At 42.4% G+C, this 22,078-nt stretch overlaps 1 protein-coding gene across 10 annotated transcripts in view; it reads left to right on the forward strand.

The window, feature by feature from the left end:
• The window catches only part of Pcnx1 (pecanex 1), a 137,192-nt gene that overhangs the window by 23,206 nt on the left and 91,908 nt on the right, over positions 1–22,078 (forward strand). For all 10 annotated transcript variants that reach the window (XM_087553286.1, XM_087553285.1, XM_087553287.1 and 7 more), the window contains 2 exon segments: positions 8,684–8,892; positions 18,528–18,633. In XM_087553286.1, the coding sequence (XP_087409412.1) occupies positions 8,684–8,892; positions 18,528–18,633 (315 nt within the window).

The raw sequence follows: 22,078 nt of genomic DNA on the forward strand, positions 1-22,078 counted from the left end.
CTTGTTTGAGCATATGAGTTTGTGACAGTGCTGTTTCAGGGGACTGGCTGGACAAACACTACTAATACACTGCATTCCAGTTCTCTTGGCTTGAGAAAGGATCTCACTGGGTTGTTTGAGCTGGTCATGATCTCACAGTAGTCTAGACAGGTCTTGAGTTTGTGATCCTCTAGCTGGCCTTAACAGGCCAGGCATGGTGAATTTTTAACTTTTATTCCTCTTTCTACAAGAGGTTGGCAAAACTGACAGAACTTTAAAGCCAAGAAAAAAAGTTGAGTTTTCATTTTCAGATATTGTAGTGATGGTGTAGACAGCATCACAGACACAGTGGCCTTTGGCTGGTCATAGCCAGGGCTCTCACAAAAATGTATGGACTTAACAGGAATAATCTGGGTTGATCTAGTATTTTTGAATCTAGAGGCAACAGTATTCATTAACTTTTTATAGCAGATACTACATATAATGTGTCACAAGACAAAGTGCAGCCTAGGCTGTGCCCGTTTTATTTATCAGCTTGCAAGTTACAGCTAAACATGCCAAGAACAATATCTAGTTAAGGGAGAAGAGAAATGTGAACTTTGGAATATTTATTTTGAAAAGCTAACATTAATGTTCTTTTTTAACTTCATAATATAATTCTTATACTTTTTTTTTTTAGGAGATAAAACTTGGTCTTCATGTTTTTATCTATTTTTTTCATTTTCTTTTGTTGTATTGTTTCTATCCCTTGCTCATTGTCTGTTTAAAAACGGCTAAGTCGTGATACAGGGCATGGGACCTTTTAGTGATTCTGGGGAGCTGGTCATACTCAAGAATACCAAGGCAGTGTTTTCTAGTATACATTGATAAATCTTCCCACTGAAGGAGAGGTATGTCTGTAATTACAGCTTTCTGTAGATATGCTGAGTACTTTTGCCAGGAAATGTTTTATAATTACCTCCCAAAATTACTCAAAGTCCTTCACCCAGAGACTAACCAAGATAAGCTCTACAGAGTTTTGCTGTCACGGGACAGGGTAAGCGTGCCTTCTCTTTAGGAGCACTCGTCCATCACAGAAGAGCAGTTCCCGGCAGCTGCTTTGCTATGCAGTTGGGTGGAACTGGTGTTATGGAAGCTCGGGGTTTATATTCAGCAGGTCAGGGAGACGTGCTGGTGTGCGCGCTGCTCGGGGTCTCTGTTGGTTAGAGAAGAGAAGACCATGCCACCCAGGTCTAACATGCCAAGCGATGCCACACATCTCCAGCTCTGTGTGGTTCAGGCAGGCTTTCTTCCTCTTCCTGCAGGTTGCCAGTCTTCCTCTTCCTAAACACCACTGTGCCCAGCTAGTTCTTAACCTTGTTGCATGGTTGAAAAGAATCCAAAGTGCTATTTTGTGACATGAAGCTCATATGAAATCCACATTTCATTGACTGTAGGAGGTTCACTGTAACACATTGTGCTTGAATACCAGCCTGCGGCCATTCTTGTTGATGATAGCAGAGTGAGCATTCTAGCAGGTCATCTGGAGATAGAAATTACTTCTTAACTTCTGGGGCTTTACACACACACACACACACACACACACACACACACACGCACACGTCTGCTGATGGTCACAACTAGAAAGGAGTATGTGGAAGGGTTCTATATTCTGAGGCTGCCTGTATTGTACCATATGACAGAAATTAGCCAGAGGAGAGGATTTTGAATACTTTTACCACAAAGAAGTGGTGTTTGAGATAGTGAATAACTTAAATTTCTTGAGTTGATCAGTGCATAGTATGTAAATATATCTAAACATTGCACCGTGACCCACAAAAAATGGACAGTTACTGTCAGTAAGATGTTTTAAAAACATTTTTTTTAATGCTGACTCTTGACTCTAGAGCCAAATTACCTTTTAATGTCCTGAGACCAAGTAACTAACTTCTTTGTACCTCAGCTTTTCTGTCTGTAAAATAGGGGACTAATAGAGACAACCTCATGAACTGGCCAAGGGTTAATTGAGTTGCTGGTACATAAAGCACTTGGAAATGCACACCAGCAGCTTAGATGTTTGTTATCTCTCTGACGTAGGTCGACAGAGGGGCACTGAAGTCCTATCAGTGGGTGGAGAGTGGAGAGTGCCTGGAAATACACTGAGGAGAGGTGGACAGCCCGAATCAAACAAAACACGGGCAGTAAGCACACATCTCTGCTTTGGTTCAGAAGGAGCTGCCGCCTCTCATCCAGAAGCTGACTTCACCACGCAGTGCGCTGGGCCTGGGGGAGAGTCACTCGCTTGATGTTTGGAACTGGAATATAAGGGTATATCACAACTAGTAGTGCTACTCTGGACATTTCTGTGATGCCAACTGGCTTCTCCAAGTTTCCGAATGTCAGGAGTATCTTAGAAAGTGTGCATTGTATTGTGAGTGGCTCTGTCTCAGTTCCTGGTTCTAAGCATTTCTTTCTTTTCTTTGCTCATTGGAGAAAGGACAGAACAAAATATTCATCGGTTTACTTCCCTCCTGTCTGTCTGTCTCTCTTTGGCTTTGGGGTGTGTGTGTGTGTGTGTGTGTGTGTGTGTGTGTGTGTGTGTGTGTGTGTGAAGGAATATGTTGATGTCAGGTGTCCTCATTTTCTCCCTACCGAATATACCCAGACAGGGACTCGCATGTAAACCCAGAGCCTTCTCCCTGTCTTCCTTTCCTTTCCTAAGTTGCAGAATGTACCATACTTCTGTATATGCAGCACAGTTTAGTACATGAAGAAAAATACTCTATTACACTGATGATCAATGTCCCCTGGTTTCCACTTGGCATATAGTTGAAATTTTGGCAAATCATCTACCTATTAAAACAAATCAATAAAAAAACCCTACAGGAATCAGACTAACAGTTATCTCCAAACAGTGAAGTTTTTCTCTTCGGCAGTCAAATCAGCATCTGTGAATGATGGAACAAAATGCAAATCTGACAGCGATACTCATTTAGAAGAAGATAAGTTTGCTTCCAAGTATAAAGACTAACTTTGCATGCCCCAGACCTGACTTAATTGCTCACCGCTGCATACTGGATACCATGGAGGTCACATTCTTTTCTGTAGAACACCCACAGTCTGAATGAACATGATCTCTCAGGCCTGACTGCAGCCGTGACCCTCTTTTTGAAGATCCTTTTGTGAGGCCACTCCTTTGCCCCCACAATGGTGTTTTGGTGGGAGTTGGCAGACTCTTGGTTGTAATCTTCACAGTTCCAAACGTCTTGGCTGAACTGAAGTGTAACATCCTATCTAAAAAGATGTTCTCAGGTATGAAGACCTTCCTGCACATTGTATACTGCACCCATTGACTCTTGTGGGAGTGAAAACTTTTTCTCTTTCATGTATGGGAAACAAAACTTCCTTCCTGTCTTTGATGTGTGTCTACATTTACATAACAAGCAAACTGGCTATTACTGTATTTTTCCTGTTCTAGCCAAAAGAATGTAGACATTCTTCGAGTACATTAAGCAGTTCTAATGAGTTGTGTCCCTCAGTGTCATCCTTAGGACTAGAGAACTTAAACTACATGCCAGCAGTCAGTCTCTACCTTTATGATAGTCAGACAACCAGTGTGGAAGGAAATTGATACAACTTGCAATGACTTCCTTTGTGCCTCTCTGGATCAGGAGCGATAGAAGCATAGTTAAATTGGCAGAGAAGGGACATTACCCTTGACTTCACTCACCCTGCTCCTGTTTCTCTGGACAGGTGTCAGGGCAGTGACTGAAGCCAGGGTGACCTAGGCAGGCCTGTGGGTGTGGGGCTCTTGATCAAGGGTTGTGAGGACAGTGGTCCCCTAGGTACAGGGCCTGCCAGGCTCGGCTCTGACTCGTTCTCCAGCTTGCCTTCTTTTCATGAAGTAACTTGATTCTAACCAGAACAGCTCCTCCAGTGCAAATGTTAATGCACTGGTGTCCTTGCAGGGGCTCCTGGGGTGCTGCTGAGATGACCTGGGAGGAGCAGCAGCAGCAGCAGCCTGGCCCCTCCACATGGCCGCAGAGCCCAAGGCTCCTCATGGTCACCTTGCTACCTGGGTTCCCTGGAAGCTTGGATATCACCCAGAGTGTTGAAGACTTGGCCTAAGGAGACAAGGCCATTTCTTGTAAAAGAAATGGGAGCCATCTTTGAGTGTATAGTACCATAGATTCACTACCATTTCAGGTCTAGATGTCAACTGTCTGAAAATATTGAATGAGGAACTGCAGAACTAGCTTTCCAGTGAAGCACTGTTGTGAGTAGGTGCCATTGTGCCTGGGAAGGGCATCATCGTTTTGCACATGTATGTCACTGCATACTCTGCGCACCAGTCAGTCTGTGTTGGTCTTGGTTTCCACCCCACTGTGGTTAGAATGCCAAAGTGTGTTCAGTGCCTTCTGTTTTAACTAATAAGCCTGCCCTGTCTAGTTTTATGTTAACTTGACACACGCTGAGTCATCTGAAGGGAGGGAACCTCAATGGAGAAGATGCCACCATAAGATCCAGCTGTAGGGCATTCTCTTAATGAGTGACTGATGTGGGCGGGCCCAGCCTTTTGTGGGTGGTGCTGTCCCTGAGCTGGTGCTCCTGGGTGCTATAAGAAAGCAGGGTGAACAAGCCAGTAAGCAACACTCCTCCATGGCCTCTGCATCGGTGCCTGTCCTATCTCCAGGTTCCTGCCCTGTTTGGAGTTCCTGTCCTACCTTCCTGTCCTTCAATGGTGAACAGTATTGAGGAAGTATAAGTCAGATAAAGCCTTTTCTTCTCAACTTGCTTTTTGGTCATGGTGTCTTTTCACAGCACTAGTAATCCTAAGACAGGGCCCAGAGCTCCAGTGTAGTAGTGGTAGTGACTCAGATAAACTGGAGGGACGGTGGAAGTTGCTTTTTGAAGGTGAAAAGCTGAAAGTTCTTAAAATGCACATGCTGACTGTTAACCTCATCCTGTGCCTGGTTTATAAGGTAAATAAATCTCTCGTCTGTGTAGGAAAGCACATGTGCATATGGTTTGGGTTTGGTGCTGTTTACATCTGGGAGCTATGCAATGTGTTGTCTCCCCATGCATGAGTAGACTGCTATTCAGTGGTGTTAAAGATTGCACAATAGATGTCCAGCATTTCCTCATCTTCCAGGTATTAGGCAACACCTTTTTCCTCTACCACCCTTGTCGCCACCCTTACATAACTGCTATTCTACTTCTTGTTTGGTGAGTTTGGTTGTTTAGATACCTCATGTACGTGAATTCATAAAAATATCTTTATTTTGATATTGTCTTATTTCACTTAGCAGAATGTTCTCAAGGCTCACGAGTGTTGTGTATGACAGAATTTCTTTGCTTTTTGATGCAGAGTACCCTTTCACTGTGTGAATATACATGTTATCATCCATCCACTGATAGACATGTGGGTTGTTTGTACACAAATAAATGTAAATGATGTCGCTAAGTACACGTGTGTGGGATACCTCTTTGAGATCCTTTTTCAGTTCTTTTTTTTTTTTTTTTTTGGAGCTGGGGACCGAACCCAGGGCCTTGCGCTTCCTAGGTAAGCGCTCTACCACTGAGCTAAATCCCCAGCCCCCTTTCAGTTCTTTTGAGTGTATCAATTTTTAACTTCCTGAAAAGCATCATTTTATATAGGTGTGCATGTATATGATGCTTGCATGGGGTGCACATGCAAAAGTCAAGAGGACAGCATCTTTCATGGTTTCAGAGGTTGAACTCAAGTCACTGTGTTCACACAGCAAGCATCTTTTCCTCCTGAGCCATCTTGTCCCATTTTAACTCTGAGAAATTGACATAGTATTCTCATGGGCTGAAGCCTTCACTCTTTCCACCAGCCATGTCCACTGTCCGGCCGCGTTGTCAGGGCTGCCCTCAGACCCCTGATCCTCCTTTTGTCTCTCAGACATTGAGAATGGTTTTTTGTTTTTGTTTTGTAGAGTTGCCATTGTTTGGGTCAGATGGTGTTGAGTTGTGGTTTAGTACGTATTTCTGTCCCTTCAGCTTTTAAGAGGCATGCCAGTGATGTACCTGCTGTTCTGTTACCCTTAAACCACACACGCTGGTTATGCTAGCACTGCTTTGCATACCTGAGCAGCAATAACAGATCTCAGGATCGCAAAACCAACTAATTAGCATGGCGGGGAAGGAACCCCCCCAGCTTGCCTTCTGTAACTCTCTTCCCTTGCAGGTTTGTACTGGGTGAAACAGACGGTCGTTAAGACCCACTGTCTGAGATGGCGCAGAGCTGCTTAGAGCTTTGATGGTACCTCAGACCTTTATCCTGGGCAGTCAGTCAGCTGTGACCTTTATGGGTATTGATGAGGACCTTGTCTGTTCACCAGTAGGCGCCAGCCGCTGCTACCTTTCACCTCTGCTGTCCACTGCTTATCGTTTCCTAAAGAGAAAGTCAGTTTTCTGTGCAGCCGTTTACACCTGTGGACCGGCTCCTACGACAGTAGGGCAGACTGAGCTTTACCACCCAGGAACAGCGCCTGTGCTCAATTTCAGTTACACCAGTGACTTTGTCGTTAGCTTAGGAAACACTCAAAATAAAATACTGTAACTCGAAGTTGAGGCTGTAGGGTAGAACTGTGGTGACCTCAGCAGTTACCTTCCACCAAGATGCAAATGGATAGAATCTGCTATGTCAGACAACACACAAACCATACTGTAAACACGAGAATAAGAAATTATAGCTTGCACATTACTTTTTCTTGCAGAGAGCCTAGTTTCCCTGGACTTGATGCTTATTGCTAATCAGACTTCTGAGGGATTCTTCCTGAAAACATAGTATGTATATCTATTATAATTCAGTCTTCAAACAGGGAGCTGAAGAGATAGCCAAGTCTATAACGTGCCTGCTGTGTGAGCCTGAGGAGTTGTGTTTGGACTCCCCAGTGCTCAAGCTGGGGGTGTTACCCCCACCAGGGGAGGACCAGCAGAGACACATGGGTCCCTGGAGCCTGTTGGTTAGCCAGTCTGTCACTGAGCTCCAGGTTCAGGGAGAGACCTTGTCCTGAAAAGTAAGGTAAAAAGTGACTTAGGAAGACCCCTCTGGCCTGCACATGCATGCACACATGTGCACTGGCACACACATGGATATTCAACATATGCACCACACACACACACATGCAAATACAGTTTCTCTTACCCTTTTACAGTATAATCCATAAAAACCTTTACAGTTGTTTTGTGTGTGCTTGGTTTAGGTGTTTGCCCTGTAAAACAGACAGCATTTGTAATTTTCTGGTAGTCTAGTGAGTCAAAATTGTAGACAAGATTGATGGTCCCTTAAGACTTCAGCTAATGTGGCCAGCTGTCCAGGAATCAGAGAGTTTCCCAGGCAGCAAAGTGAGTGGAAGAAAGGGAGGTTTAATGCTGTGCGCGTCAGTCCAGTATGTCTGCACTTCCACCCACTTTAGGAACTTAAGTGAAGCTTAGAAGGTGGCTGCCTCTGTTCCTGGAAGGCTTGGGACTGACACAGGTACGGCTTCAGGATGCAAAAATAAATGAGCAGTTTTGTAATTTGAGTAGAAAAAAACAGTTGTCACTGACCTAACACGACTTCCAGTGTGAAGGATCACTTTGAATTTCTTAATGCAAAACTCATGTCGGCCTTTCTGTGACTAGTGTGTTTTCTTTAGTCAGGCCCTCACCTTTAGCAGCTTTGTTTACACTGTTCTTAGCAGTATTTTGGGGTGTGAAGATTGGCATTTATTTAGATGAGTTTTGAGTGTCGCTAATCTTAACGATTCAAATTCCATTTGTTTGTGAGCATTTCTGTGGGATTTGTCTGACCTCAGTGCTGGCTAGTTCCCTTCTGTCCCCTGATGTAGTCAGCCACTTTAGCTTAATATGGACTGCCAGGTCAGGATGGGGCTGACCTATTCTGCAGTGACTGTTTGGAAGTGGAGCTAGTGTGTGCTCTATGTATGACATGCGGTGAGATAGCTATGTGACAGCCTTTAATGGTAAGAATTGTTAAGGTGGGCAATCTTGACTAAGTCTCTCAAATGAGTGTATTTCAGTATCCTATCAGGAATCGGACCTTTTGCAAATTCGCCCAATGTACAGCTAGTCTTTGTGTGTGTGTCTCTGTTTCTGAGTGTTTATTTCACTTTCTGTGTTTCTATCTCTGTGTGTATATTAGAGACTCTCCCCACTCACTCACTCACTCACTCACTCACTCTGTCTGTCTGTCTGTCTGTCTGTCTTCTATATGGAGTATAAACAGGGACTGTATTTGCGTCACAACCATGACTTGCTCATCGCTCACATCTCACAGAGATACAGAGTGATGTGATACCTTAGTTTAGTTTGGAACATAGGCCTTTTTTATTTTTATTTTTTTTATTTTTTGCTACAGGCTTTGCGTGCCCTACACAGTTGATTTTTTTAAATTTTGTAGTAGTCATAGTAGTGAAGTTATTTTCAATAATTTTTTAACCAGTCCAGTTCAATTGTTATTTCCAGCAGCAGTCAAAAGAAGAATTGACATATTACATATTCTTTTCATGCATAGTCTTAACTAAACCATATTTGAGGTGTGCAGCAGCCACATGTTTGGCCTCTGTTGTGGGTGGTGCAGCCTAGTATTGGTATAGTTGCTTCTTGCATAACTTAGTTAGGGACAGATTTCTAGAGTGGAGTAAAATGTAAACTATTCTAATATATATATGTATATATTTCCTTTCTCTTAAAGGCCCTTCCTTCTTCGATGATTATAGTAGCAGTTTATTGTCCTGTGGTAGCTGCTGTTTTCATTGTTCTGAAGATGGTCAACTATCGCCTACACAGAGCACTGGATGCTGGAGAAGTGGTGGATAGAAGTGCAAATGAGTTCACAGACCAGCGCGCCAAGGCTGAACAAGGCAACTGTTCAACAAGGAGGAAAGACAGCAATGGTCCTAGGTAAGAGACCTGTAGGTGTGGCTTGCCCTGTAGATGTACATGACAGTATCTATACTGTGTCTGAGGTGAGGAGATGAGTGTGGGATGTAGGTCACACTATGTGGGCAGGGATTTGTTTGCTGTCTTGACTGTTTCCTTGTTAAGGTTTGAGGCAGCGTTAGTCTGCCAGTGAATGCACATTACTAACTGCAGGCTGTAGTCTTAGAATAGCAGACGGTGACTAGCACGCTTGGAGACTGGATCAGTACTCACGACCTCATCCCTGAACAACTTAAGACAGCAGTGCTCTGTCATAGAGGTCCACAAAGACCGAGGCACAGAAAATCGTAACTGAGAAAAAGTTACCATGGCCTGTAAACCTCAGCATCAAAGCAGCTTACACATGCAGACGCCAGACAGGGTGGCATGTAGCCTGTCATCCTAGCAGATTAGAGCAGGAGGGTCACATGGTCCATGCTGCCCTAGTCTCATACGGAGATTCTCTCTGGAAAAAGAAAGAAAAGTGCACACAGCACTAACATATATATATAGCTTAAGCACATTTCATATTTGATATAATCTGCATTTTCTACTTAGTCTGTTGTAAATTTCTTTTGATTTTATATTTCAAGTATCCCTCTGTTGCTTAGTTACTCTGTAGCATGTTTCCTTGTCTCTACCAACTTTGTGTTTTTGACAGAAGGATGTAATTTATCTATAGAGCCAAATTTCTTGAGTTCTTACAAAGTGATGCACACCACTAATGTAAATCTCATAGACACTTCTTGTGTGGACAGGATGTGTGGAAGTTCATTTGGTCCTTAAAGAGATGCTGCCATCATCCATGGTATACAGCTGTGGGGCTGAGTAATAACCCAAGGCCTCAAGCTGGAGTCTGCGTCTAGCAAACTCAGCATGACATGGGTGATTTCAGATATAGTGAGGACAGACAGAACAGTAATAGACACCATGTCAGTGTACGCCTCAAACTTACTGAAAGCCTTAGTGTATATCTTTCTCCTCACCCGTTGTGCACATACCTCATTGGTTTGCTGAGCAAGCATTTTACTCTTGTAATAATTTTGCTCACTTTGGTAATCACAGACTGCCATTATTTTCTTTAAGTATTCATTTGCATCTGCAAGCTTCTTTGAATTGGGGCCCTTGATTTCCTGTAAACTGTTCTCAGCTCTTAGATTAGTGTTTGATACTGACAGTTACTCAGTAAATATTTGAAGTAGTAAAAGTATTTTACTGTGATATTTTTAATGACATAAACAGCATTGTATAAATGTAATGTAATTTAATTTCTGTTTTAAGAGGAATTATTTATTCACTTATTGTATACATATATGTCTGTGCACCCTGTGCCTGCATGGTGCCTTTGGAAGCCGGAAGGCATCATTTCTCTGGAACTGGAATTACACACAGTTGTGAGCTGCCATGTGGGTGCTGGGAACCAAATCGGGGTTCCCTGCAAGCTGTGCTCTTACCTCTAGTTGTCTCTCCAGCCTCCTATTTTTAGTTACATTATTATTTCAAATTTAAATTTTATTGTGAGAAAGATACCCATGGTACTTATTTTAAATTATTAGAGTTTTAATCTTATCAGAAGTATAATTACTGGAAAGGCTATGCTGGCTTGTGCACTGTGAGCCACAGAAACTCACTCTGTCTACAAAATGGAATGTCTCATCTGCATGTTGCTGCTACTTGCCTTCTTGTGCCTACTGTGAATCCCTAGGTCACTTCTGACACCGAGCACAGTGTTAGTGACATGCACAGGGTTATATATTGTTTAGGGAGTAAGAAGAAAAACATCTACACGTATTTAGTGCAGACATAAATTTTTTTCTCTTTCTAAACACTTTTGATCTACAGTTGGGTAAATCACTGGATTCAGAGCATGCAGCTGTGGAGACCAAGTGTATCCACATCGTGTTCTGTCCCTTATTTCCTGCACACTCTTTTACACGTGTGTGAGTCCTCCTCAGTGTCCTACCCTCGGTATCTATCACTTGGCTAACTCTGATTGTATACATTTTAGTGATGTGTACTTGATTATTCGCCAAGACATTTTCCATTGGAATTTTGATGACAATTATATTAAGTTTTAAGAAATTAAACCTTTGAAATAGAAAATCTTCAAGATTGTAGTCGAGATTTTTTTTCATCATGCAAAAGTACAAACCTCAGAGTCCTTCACATTCCTTCAGTTTGTTACTTTTGTAAAGCTTTTTCCTCTGATGACGTTTCGAGGGTCTTCTGGTGCACTTGTGTATAACTAGCATGCAAGCTGCTCCCTAGGGTATCTTGGAGCTCATTTTACTGGGTAATTCCAAGCTATTTGCAACAATGATTTTTACCAGTTAATTTTTAAAGTCCTTGTTGTTTAATGGTCATATGAACATTTAATACTGGTAAAAATTTAACTTTCAGCCAGACATAGTGGTACATACCTGTAATCCTAGCCACCCCGGTAGGCTGGGGCAGGAGGATTTCTGTGAATTTGAGCTCAACCTGGCTGCAGAGTAAAACCATAATAAAAGGTGAACAGCACTTTGCCGTTCAGGAGTCTGACCTGAGCTTCGCTGTGCCTTGGGTTGAGGAGTCTGACCTGAGCTTCGCTGTTCCTTGGGTTGAGGAGTCTGACCTGAGCTTCGCTGTGCCTTGGGTTGCTTCCTCATTGCTGCTGGGTTGAGCGTTTCCTCACACAGGGGCGCCAGTCATCTTCTTTCTACTGCCCATTCCTGACATGTGAAGCTGTCTTTCTTGTTGACTAAGAGAAACTGTTCATTTATTTATGCCACTGTTTTATTACATATGGTAAGGCATCTTTGATTTTCCTATTTTTCTTTCCTTAAGATTTCCTTAGGATTGTTAAATTTTGTTGTTGTTTTGAGATGGGATCTTAAGTTACACAGGCTGTCCATGAAACATAGGTGAAGGTGACCTTGAACTCTTGATACTTCTGCCTCCAACACAGGGTGCTAGGCTTAGAGGCAAGTATATGACATTTGGCTTAATTATCATACTTCTTAAGATTTACGTGGTTTTGTTTTGTTGATTCTGGGGACCGAATCCAGGAACTTAGAAATGCCAGGAATGAATGTTGTCATCTGCTGAGCTGTATCTTTAACCCATTCTTGGATTTAATAAACTAAAATTGTAATTACTGCTGCTGCTGCTGTTATTGTTATTATTATTATTATTTAATTGACAGTTTTGTGTCTTCCAAAAGTATTCCCTGTACAGGCAGGCATCTGATACTCTTCTGTACTTTTTAACACTTTATTTTTGAGTTTTGGTTTTACCTCAATTATTTCAGTCCATAATTGACTCTTTTTGTTGGCAGCCACCATATTCCCTCTCTTAGAAATGGAATTCCATACACAGCAGCATGTTCCTGGATGTCCTTCCTGTGGTACTGATCCAGTTGCCTGTGCCTCATATTCTGCAATGCAGAAGATTATGTCTGGCTCCTGACAGCCTTGTTCACGTCAGGAGGACTGTAGGCATCTTGGCTGCTCTTTGTTCTTTGAATCAGACTTTTTTTTTTTTTTTTTAATGGGAATTGCTTTGAAAATATAGATTCTTCTTCGGAGTCTATATTTCTTTATAGTACTTCAATTCTCATTTATTTTATCTTTCAAAATTCCTTTAGGTTTTATATTTCTCCATTTAAAAATAAATTTATTAAATTATTTCAGTTTTCTACTTCAAGCTTTAAATTTTTGCTCTCTTATTTCTCTCTTAAATGTAGCCATTTTCAACAATCGAAATGTAAATAAGAAATACCCAAGTTAATAAAGATGGGAAAAAAAAGAACACTCAGGTCAAGAAAAAAAAAGTAGCCATTTTCATTGTCTCCGGAAATCTATTAAACTTGCTTACCAATGGTGTACATTGTGTAATTTGTTTTCCTATGCGATAGCAGTTTTTTTCTTTCTTTCTACCCTACTTCTTGTTTAACTGGGTTTTATTGACTGTGGCTTTTAGCACCTGCTTAAATTGAAATAGAACTGGAGTGCATCTTCATCTTTTTGTTTTTTTAAAATATTTTTTAATTAAAATAGAAGTATATCACTTCCTATCCTTCCCTCCCTTTCCTTACTCTAGGTCCTCCCAGGTACCCACCTCCAACTCCTATGTTGTCCTCTCAAATTGCCCGCTCCCTTTTCTTTATTGTCTCATATATATCAGAATATGTATATCTATACAATACATAAATACAGCCTGAGTCAGTTTTGTTATTGGTATGTCTGAGTTTAGGGCTGGTCACTTAGAATCCAACAGTTAATCCCTGGGAAAAGCTAATGTTCTTTTTCCCAGCAGTCATTAATTGCTTGTAGTTCTTTCTCTATGGGTGGGTGGAACCCCATGATGTCCCCCCTTCCAAGTTAGCATGGTCATTGATACCACCATTGTTCAGGTCTTGTTCATGCAGCCATTTCAGTGTCTCATAGCTGACTTACTGGTATTCTGCCTATTACATTCTTTCTGCCCTCTTTTCCTTGCTGTTCCCTGCATCACAGATGTAGGGGCTGTGATGTTGAAGTATCCATTGAGGATGGGCTCCCCAGGATCAGTTGATCTCTGCATTGCATCCAGTTGTGGTTTTCTGTTGTGGTTTCCATTTCTCTATAAAGAGAAACTTCTTTGCTGAGGGGTGGTAGCTATACTCATGTGAAGATTTGGAACTAGGAACTGCAAGTGGAAGAGAATATGCAGTGTTTGCTTTCTGGGTCTAAGTTTTCTCATTCAGTACAATCTTTTCTAGGTTCATACATTTAGTTATATATTTCATGATTTCATTCTTTGTAACCGAATAATATTGTTTCTTCGTGTACCTCATTTTTATTACCCAGTCATTGGTTTTGGACATTGGTTGCCATTGTGAAGAGAACATAAGTGAACATGGATGAGGGAGAATCTGTGGCCTGGGATGTTGAGTGCTTTGGGCTATTCGAGTAGCTGCGTAGTTGGTCAGAGGGGAGATGTCCTTCTGGTTTGGGGCTTCTTCTTTGTTTGATGTTGCTGTTGAGATTTCTGCTTGAGGCTTTTGTTTGTGCGTCTCCTTTTTTCACTCTCCCACTGCTGAGTCTCACATTCCGCTCTGAGGGAAACAGTCAGGACTACAGAGTTTCTATCTAGAGCCAGCCGCTGTGTGTGGCACCGTGCGTAGGGCATCAGTTTACTGTGTGTGTCTCCTGGAGCCTTTGGCTTTTCAGTGCCCTCTTTTGTGTGACATAGCAATTCAAAACTATTTAAATTTTAAAGAGGTAGAATGTTTAATGCTTGTGTTGTATTTTTAAATTGTTATAAGAGGAAGTTGATAAGTTGAATTTAAGGATTTGGGTGATAATATTCTGGAGACAGACTACATTTTCTGTTTCTCCTAGCAGTAATACTTGTTAATACCATGAACCAAAGCACCATTTAATCTATATGGAGCTGGATTTCAGGCTAAGGTTTCTAAGAGGGATCTACTCTGCTTAGGGACATTAAAAAAAATCTATTCCTGTTTTTATTGGCACAATTATAATCTAGAGTACAGTTATAAACTTAGTATTATGAGAGTGTTAGAGTGTTTTGACCAAAGCCTGAGCCTCAGTAGTTGATATGATACTAATGATCCAACACCTAGTTTGTGATGCCTCCTCTAATCATATTAGACAACTTCTGCTTCTCTGTCTTTCTCTATACTCTGTTTCGTGTTTTGTTTTTTTAAACAGATGGGGAAACTAAGGCATAAAAGTAGAGGTTTCCAGAACTTGGTCATTGCTGACTGCAGTAAACCACTGTGCTTCAAGAACAGTTATAAATTGCTCTACCTGACAGGGTTTGTCCTGTGTTCTCCATTGCTAAACCTGGCCAGTCTCGGTAATAGGGCAAGCTCTTAATGTGTTACAGTGTACTTGCAGGGAGGGCAGACTGACAGACATTTTATTAGAGGACTTTTAAAATAAAGTGGTGTTGCTTCTCTCTCTCTTTCCTTTTTTTTCCTTTTTAGCATTGTCCATTTTTGTTTCTCGAATACTTCCTTTCTCATGCTTCTGTACTGATGAGGAACCAGTCAGTGTTCATTCTAGATCGTTGTTCCGCATCTGGGGTGACTATGGTCCCTGGGCATCTGGCAGTTGTGTGAGACTTCCGAGTTTTCACAACTGGGATGTACCGCTTGGTATTTGTGGAGAGATAAAGGACCAGACATGCTGCCAGCCATCGTGCACAGGCCCTGCAGTCATGAATTACAGAGCCCCAAGTGTAGACAGGGATGGAGTGAAGAAACCTGCGCTAAAAAGTGGTGAGGAGTTGGACCAGACAGTACGTGGATGTCCGTTGTTGAAAGACAGTGCGGTTTCTTAGAAAGAGCATGTGTGGCTTTAAGTTGTGCAGACCTGGCATTCAAACTTACCTGTGTCAAGGGTATAGCTAATAAAGGACAGATTCTCTCACTGTAGCTCCCCAGGGCACAGTCTCAGCTTGTTTACTTTGAGACCTCTTGCTAGAGTTTGCCTCTTGTAATAGTTCACTTTTTTACTTGTAAAACGAGAATAGTAGCACTTACAGATTTTAAGGTGGTTTTCTCAGAAACACAAATCAAGTACTCATAAGACTAGGTTATAATCGGGTTGGGGATTTAGCTCAGTGGTAGAGCGCTTGCCTAGGAAGCGCAAGGCCCTGGGTTCGGTCCCCAGCTCCGGAAAAAAAGAACCAAAAAAAAAAAAAAAAAAGACTAGGTTATAATCACTTAGATTATGACCACTTGGATTTTTTTTTAATCAGGAAAAGTATATGAAAGTGAACAAAATTGTCTTGCCTCTGACTGACTAAACATGTCTGTCCATATGGTGAGATACCTGGCCACAGGTATGAGTGAGGTGTTGCCTGCTACAATGTGGTTGGCTCTGGCTTGTGTTACATTGCAGGAAGGGAGCCATTTCAAGCCATTACGTGCTACATATGATCTGAAATACCCAAGGTGGGCACATCTGCAGAGACAGAAAGGAGGTTAGTCTTTCCCAGTGTAGGAGGATGAACAAAAAAGAGAAGTGCAACAGGTAAAGTGTTTGTATTTGAAGTAATAGAAGCATTCCAGAATTGAGTATCATGATGGCTTCATAACTTTATGAATATACAGAAACACTGAATTGCACAGTGTGAGTGGATATGATATGCTCCATGGTATATGAATAAAGTTAATGTGTATACACATACATGTACAGACATACAAAGCAAGATGAGGGTTTCCATCCTCCCTCTGGCATAGAGTTTTGTCCTTTATCGTCACTTTGCCCTGCGTCTTTTGGTGCCTGAGGGACTGACTGAGAGGGCCCATTCTAGTAACATTGCTGGGTGCTTCCCATACAGGCTCAGTGTGAAGATGCTACACATTACATACTCTTCTTGATGTAGCCGGTATTGCTGCTGTGAGTTAGTGCTGAACAGCTAACACACTGGAGCATATCTTTTCTCACGTGGGCACTAATAGACTTAACTGGCCATGAACTCAGTAACTAGTTTCTAGGATGCTGTATTTATGTAGATGCATAGAAAATTAGAAAGTTATTTCTTAGTGGCCTAACTTCATTAAGCTAACCAGAACTTTATAGTCTAAGACCTTTAATAATAGAAAGTGTCCTAGTTAGGGTTTTAATGCTGTGTAGAGACACCATGACCATGGCAGTTTTTATAAAGGACAACATTTAATTGAGGCTGGCTTACAGGTTCAGAGGTTCAGTCCATTGTCATCATGGCAGGAAGCATGGCAGCATCCAGGCAGGCATGGTGCAGGAGGAGCTGAGAGGTTTTTTTAAATTCACTTCACATCCCTATCACAGCCTCCTCCCCACTCTCTTCCAAGTCCTTACAGATCCGTGTCCCCATTGCCCCCTTCCCTTCTCCTGAGAGAAGGAGAACTCCCTTTGGGTACCACCCCACCTTGGGACATCTAGTCCCAGCAGGTCTAGGCACATCCTCCTCCACTGAAGGCCAAACAGGCTGTCCAAGTAGAGGGAAGGGATCCATTCACAGGGAACAGAGTCCGAGGCACCCCCTGTTCCACTTGTCGGGGAAACAAACTGCACATTTGCTACAAATGTGTAAGGGGGGTTCTAAGTCCAGTTCTCGCATGTTGGACCCAGACGGTGGCCACTATCATCTTGGTCTCAATGTCTGAAGCAGCTCTAAGCTTGGAGAGATGGCCCGCAGCTAAGACCACTGACTGTTCCTTCAGAGGATTCGGGGTTGGTTCCCAGCATGCACATGGCAGTTCACAACCACCTGTAACTCTAGTTCTGGGTGACATGATGCCTTCTGGTCTCTGCAGACACCAGGCACAGACCTGCTACACAGACATGTGCACAGGTACAACATTCACACCCACAAAATTAAGGTAAAAAAAAAAAAGATAAACAGATACAGAGAAAAATTTTTTTCAACTGTGGGACTCCTGGCCTAATCCATACTAGTCTGAACTGGGCTAATTCCCTTTCTCTAGAACTACTTACTCTCATTGGCCAGAATTGGGCTGTGTTGATGGTCTTTGGCAGGTACAGCCCTGTGTGTTGGAGTCAACATAATCTAAATCTTGTGAGAGTTTGGGGTGAGGTGATTAGATCACTGGAAAAATTTGGGCCTACTCTTCTTGTTAACTCAGGGATTGGTAAGATGGTGGGTGGCTCTAAATGAAAACAAGTAATCTCCTGGCCTTTGGTTTTCTAAGACTGTTGTTATTATGTACATCCCTTTATTATATACATTCCTTTATTATATACATACATCACTTTATAGTCAGGCTTCTACTTCACTAAACACAAATCTTTGTTTTTCATTTTGTTTTGGCTTATTTTTTCTTTTTTCTTTATTTACTTACTTATTTTTAATTTTTACTTATTTTTTGAGGCAGAGTCTCTACGTAGTCCTTGGTGTTCTGGGACTTAGTATGCAGACCAAACTGATCACTAATTCTCAGTGATCCACCTGCCTTTGCCTCTACCTCTGCCTTTGCACTGTTGAAGTAAAGGTGTGTACCACTATGCCTAGCAACAGACAAATCTAAAAGCACTGGTTTCTTATAAAACCGCAGCTGAGAAGTCTTCCTGGCATGTTTATCTCTGTCACACAATTAGTGCGCTGGATCCCCTGGAGACACCAGCTAGAGTGATGGCTGATGTTTTCAATTGACCTCTTCCACTTGCTCTTGGCAAACAAATGGTAGCCACTTCTTTGCAAGGGCGGTTTTATGGCATGGGCCATCAACTGTGACTTCCTGTAATTAAGGCCAGTTTCTCATTGGGTTTTATGTGGACAGTTTGAGATAGGAGTTTTGAGTTCCTCCAGACTGATGTGGTTATTAGACTGTTCCAACTCTCAGGTTTACAAACTAATCCTCAATCTGTTTATTTTACTCTTTGAAAAAACAGGAGCTCTGTTGCTGTCAGCAGAAGCAGGCGGATCTCTGTGAGTTTGAGGCCAGCCTGGTCTATGTAATTTCTAGAATAGACAGAGTTGTGTAGAGACACTGTCTCAAAGACAACAAAAAAGAAAAATCAGGACCTCTTGGTTTTATTGAAAACAAGATAGAACCAAACGAAGGAGATGTCAGTGACAGTCGATGACAGTTGCTCTCTTTTTCCCATTTTCCTGCACAGTGATCCTGGTGGAGGGATTGAGATGTCAGAATTCATTCGAGAGGCCACACCTCCGGTTGGCTGCAGTTCAAGAAATTCTTATGCTGGTCTAGACCCAAGCAACCAGGTAGGCGTGTACTATTGTGCTGTGCCTCATTCCCTCTTTCTGGTGCTGGTGCTACCCAGTCCCACACTCAGAGCTATCAGTCATGGCTCGCTCTCTGACGACATTGGTGATTGATGTATACCATCTGTATTTGTTATTCTTTTTTAATTTGATTTGTATGGGTATCTGTGTGCCATGTGTGTGCCTCCTACCTATAGAGCTGAGAAGAGGGCATCAGATCCTTTGAAACTGGAGATGGTTGTGTGCCACTGCGTAGTGCTGGGACTCGAACCCAGGTCCTCTGTGTAAGTGTTGCTGCTCTGAAGGGAAAGGCTTCCTCACAGACGAGTCACAGCTCTGCTCTGAGAGGTAACCTGGCAGTCAAGGAGTGCCACAAAGCCACATTATATAACAAACCTCACACGAGATATTTATTGTGGGAGTTGGGGAAGACCCAGGACAGTTTGGGCGAGAAGCAGCAGGAAACTGAATTGAAGGCAAGGTTTATATAGGGCTTTTTGAGGCTGGGGCCAGGGGTGTCCCTTTCCAGGGTGGAGCTTTTCAGGGTGAGGATTGTTGGGACTTCAAGTCTTGAACCTGGAACAAGCACAAGGATCAGTGGGATTCTGTTTTCTTGGACCCGGGGTTGGGATCAAGTCAGGTCAGGGTGTTCTTTCCCTGGCCCTTTTACCCTGTACTGTGGAAAGGCAGAGACCCTACCACAGGGTCTCTGATTCTTCTTATTCACATTGCTAATATGTGTTTGCTGAATGTTCACCACATGCTGTCCTCCTACCCTTTCCTAGCCCGTATTAGAAACAAGGTGTCTGCATGGATAAATAACAATAATGTACCCCAGGTCTCAGTGCTAGACATGGAAGGTAAACCTACGGCTAAGAGTTATAATGTATTTCTGTTGTATCACTTTTATTCTCAGAATGCAGCTCTGCAGGCTTTCGCACAGACAAGGCTGTGGCCTGCTGTATGTCCAACCCCAGCTCTGCCCTCTCCTCTGTCCTGAACATGCCTGCACTAGGTCCTTGGTGCACAGTTCTTTCCCCATTGCTCTCTCAGCGCTCCCCTGAGTGAAGTAAACTGCAAGGAACTTGGAACATAGCTAGGACTTTATGTGTAATTGTGGGGTTTTCTGGTCACTTTGTCAGTCCTTGCATTTTGAAGGAAAGAGCTGATTTTCAGCAGAGTCTAGTGGAGAGCTCACTTCCTAAATCTCATTCCCACATCCCTGCTGTCAGTGCCTATGGTCACGTTCATAGCCGTGGGTTGAGAACACTCCTCTTCCTCCACCTCTCCCATCCCAGGGGGAGACCTAGTTTTCATTCCTGCCCTACTTTAGCTCTTCTTGAAACCACCCCCAAATCCTCAGTGTTTTCAGATCCTATGGTGTTGGCCCTTTTTGCAGACAGTGCACTTCTATTTATTGCAGCTTAGTTTTTGGTGTATGACGTGTGGTGAGTTTTAAACCTCTAGCGTAGACTTTTCTCTCTCCACTCATATGCTGCCTGTGCGTGCCTGACTTTCAGTTTGCAGTTGCTAATACTTTTATGTGAATGGATAGTAAAGTTTTACAGATAGAATTGAACTCAACCCCTCACTTAACAGTAGCTGGCCTGGTTCTCTGGATGCTCTCTCTTACAATACTCATAGTATCATGGTATTGATAGCCAAACACTGAGAACAACAGTACCACAGTCTGTGAACCAGGGTCTTGTTCTGTAATACATGTTCATACATTTGCTCCAAGTTTAAGTAAATCTTTAGTAACAGTTTTTGTTGCAAAAATTGTTGTGCATTATAGAACACAGAGGGTGTTAAAGTTAAGCAGTTTCCATCCTCTGTGGAATGGGAAATTTGGTATAACAAAACAAACAAGAAATCCAGGACTAACCATTCAGGCAAGTCTGTGTTTCCGTGGTAATGAGAGTGAGTGGTACCTTAAAGTGTCAGGTTGTGCAGTATTGGTTTGCACCAATGCTCTGCTCCTCAGCTTCCTGTCCTTGGTTGTCTTCATGCATTCCATGGTTTCTTTTCATAGAACAACTGAGTCCTCAATCACAGTGACCATTGTAACATTCCTGCTTGACCCCAGCCTTCTTACTAATGCAGGCAACAGCAGGTTAGCCCTGGGAATTAATCCTACATTCCTACTAGTGTTTGGAAAGCCATACTTAATTTATTATGATTATTTTTAAGTTTTAAATTTAAAAAATTTAAATTCAGAAGGACAGACCAAGGGACATAGCAGGTACCAGTCACCTTTGGATGCCTGCCTTCAGTGTCATTTGGTTGATCTGTAATACCTGTAAACATTTGGTCTAGGATCATGACTTGGTCAAGGATGGTGTCTTAGTCTTACTGTTAAAGAGATTGTGACCCAAGTAACCATTGTCATTGTATTACAGAATATAATTAAAACATGCGTGCATATCATACCATGAACATACCATATACAATTACGTTTTTCTTAAGTGGTAGTTATAACATTAAAACAGGGAAATACTTTTTCCTCATTGGTGTTTTTACTGTTTGTAATGTTTGTGGTGTGTTATTTTTACCTTTTAGAGAAGCTAAAGTGAAAAGGGTGACTTAGGGCATTTGTATCTGCACTGAATATGTATGTATGCAACTGATATGTATGGATACACTCCTTGTTTGTTGTGTAGCCTTCGGACATGTCATGATTATTCCCATGACTGTCAAGGTGGAGTTACCATGCCTTCCCTTCAGCTCCTTCTAGCCCGCTCCTTCCCACCCTTGCTCCTTTATGCCTTAGTCATTTCTCCCACCCCCACCCCATCTGTACTCCTTCTGGCCTGCACTCCCCCCTTGCCTGCACTTCTGCCTGGCCTGTACTCCCTGCTGTCCTGCATTCCCCCCTGATTTTCATCCCCCCCACATTGGCTTTCATCCCCCTATCCTGGCCTGCACTTCCCCCTGGCCTGCACTCCCCCTTCTGTTTGTCTCTGGTCTTCTTCGAAATAATTTAGTGCTTGTAAATATTTGAGGTAAATATTTGGTCTAGCATGGTGACTTGGTCAGGGATGGTGACTTATTCTTACCCTCAAAGAGATTGTGACCCTAGTAACCATTGTCATGTGATCTGTTACTAAGGAACTAATACAAAATCTTTTCACAAAGTCATCGTTGACTTCAAAATGGCCCAGAAAAAAGGCTGACTTCAGAGGAAGAATAGTTAATCCCAGCTAGAGAGAAAGGCAGGGCTGCAGTGTAGGACGTGGCTTTGCCTGACAGCCTCAGTTCTTGCTATGGGGCTTACCATAGGGAAAAACACAGGACTGTTTATGTAAGTCATTTAAAGGAAAAAACTTCACTTCTTTTTTTTTTTTTTTTTTTTCTTCTTCTTTTTTTCCGGAGCTGGGGACCGAACCCAGGGCCTTGTGCTTCCTAGGTAAGCGCTCTACCACTGAGCTAAATCCCCAGCCAAAAA

The sequence above is a fragment of the Rattus norvegicus genome, chromosome 6, assembly GCF_021556685.1.
Source record: "Rattus norvegicus strain SHRSP/BbbUtx chromosome 6, alternate assembly SHRSP_T2T, whole genome shotgun sequence".
Classification (NCBI taxonomy): domain Eukaryota; kingdom Metazoa; phylum Chordata; class Mammalia; order Rodentia; family Muridae; genus Rattus; species Rattus norvegicus.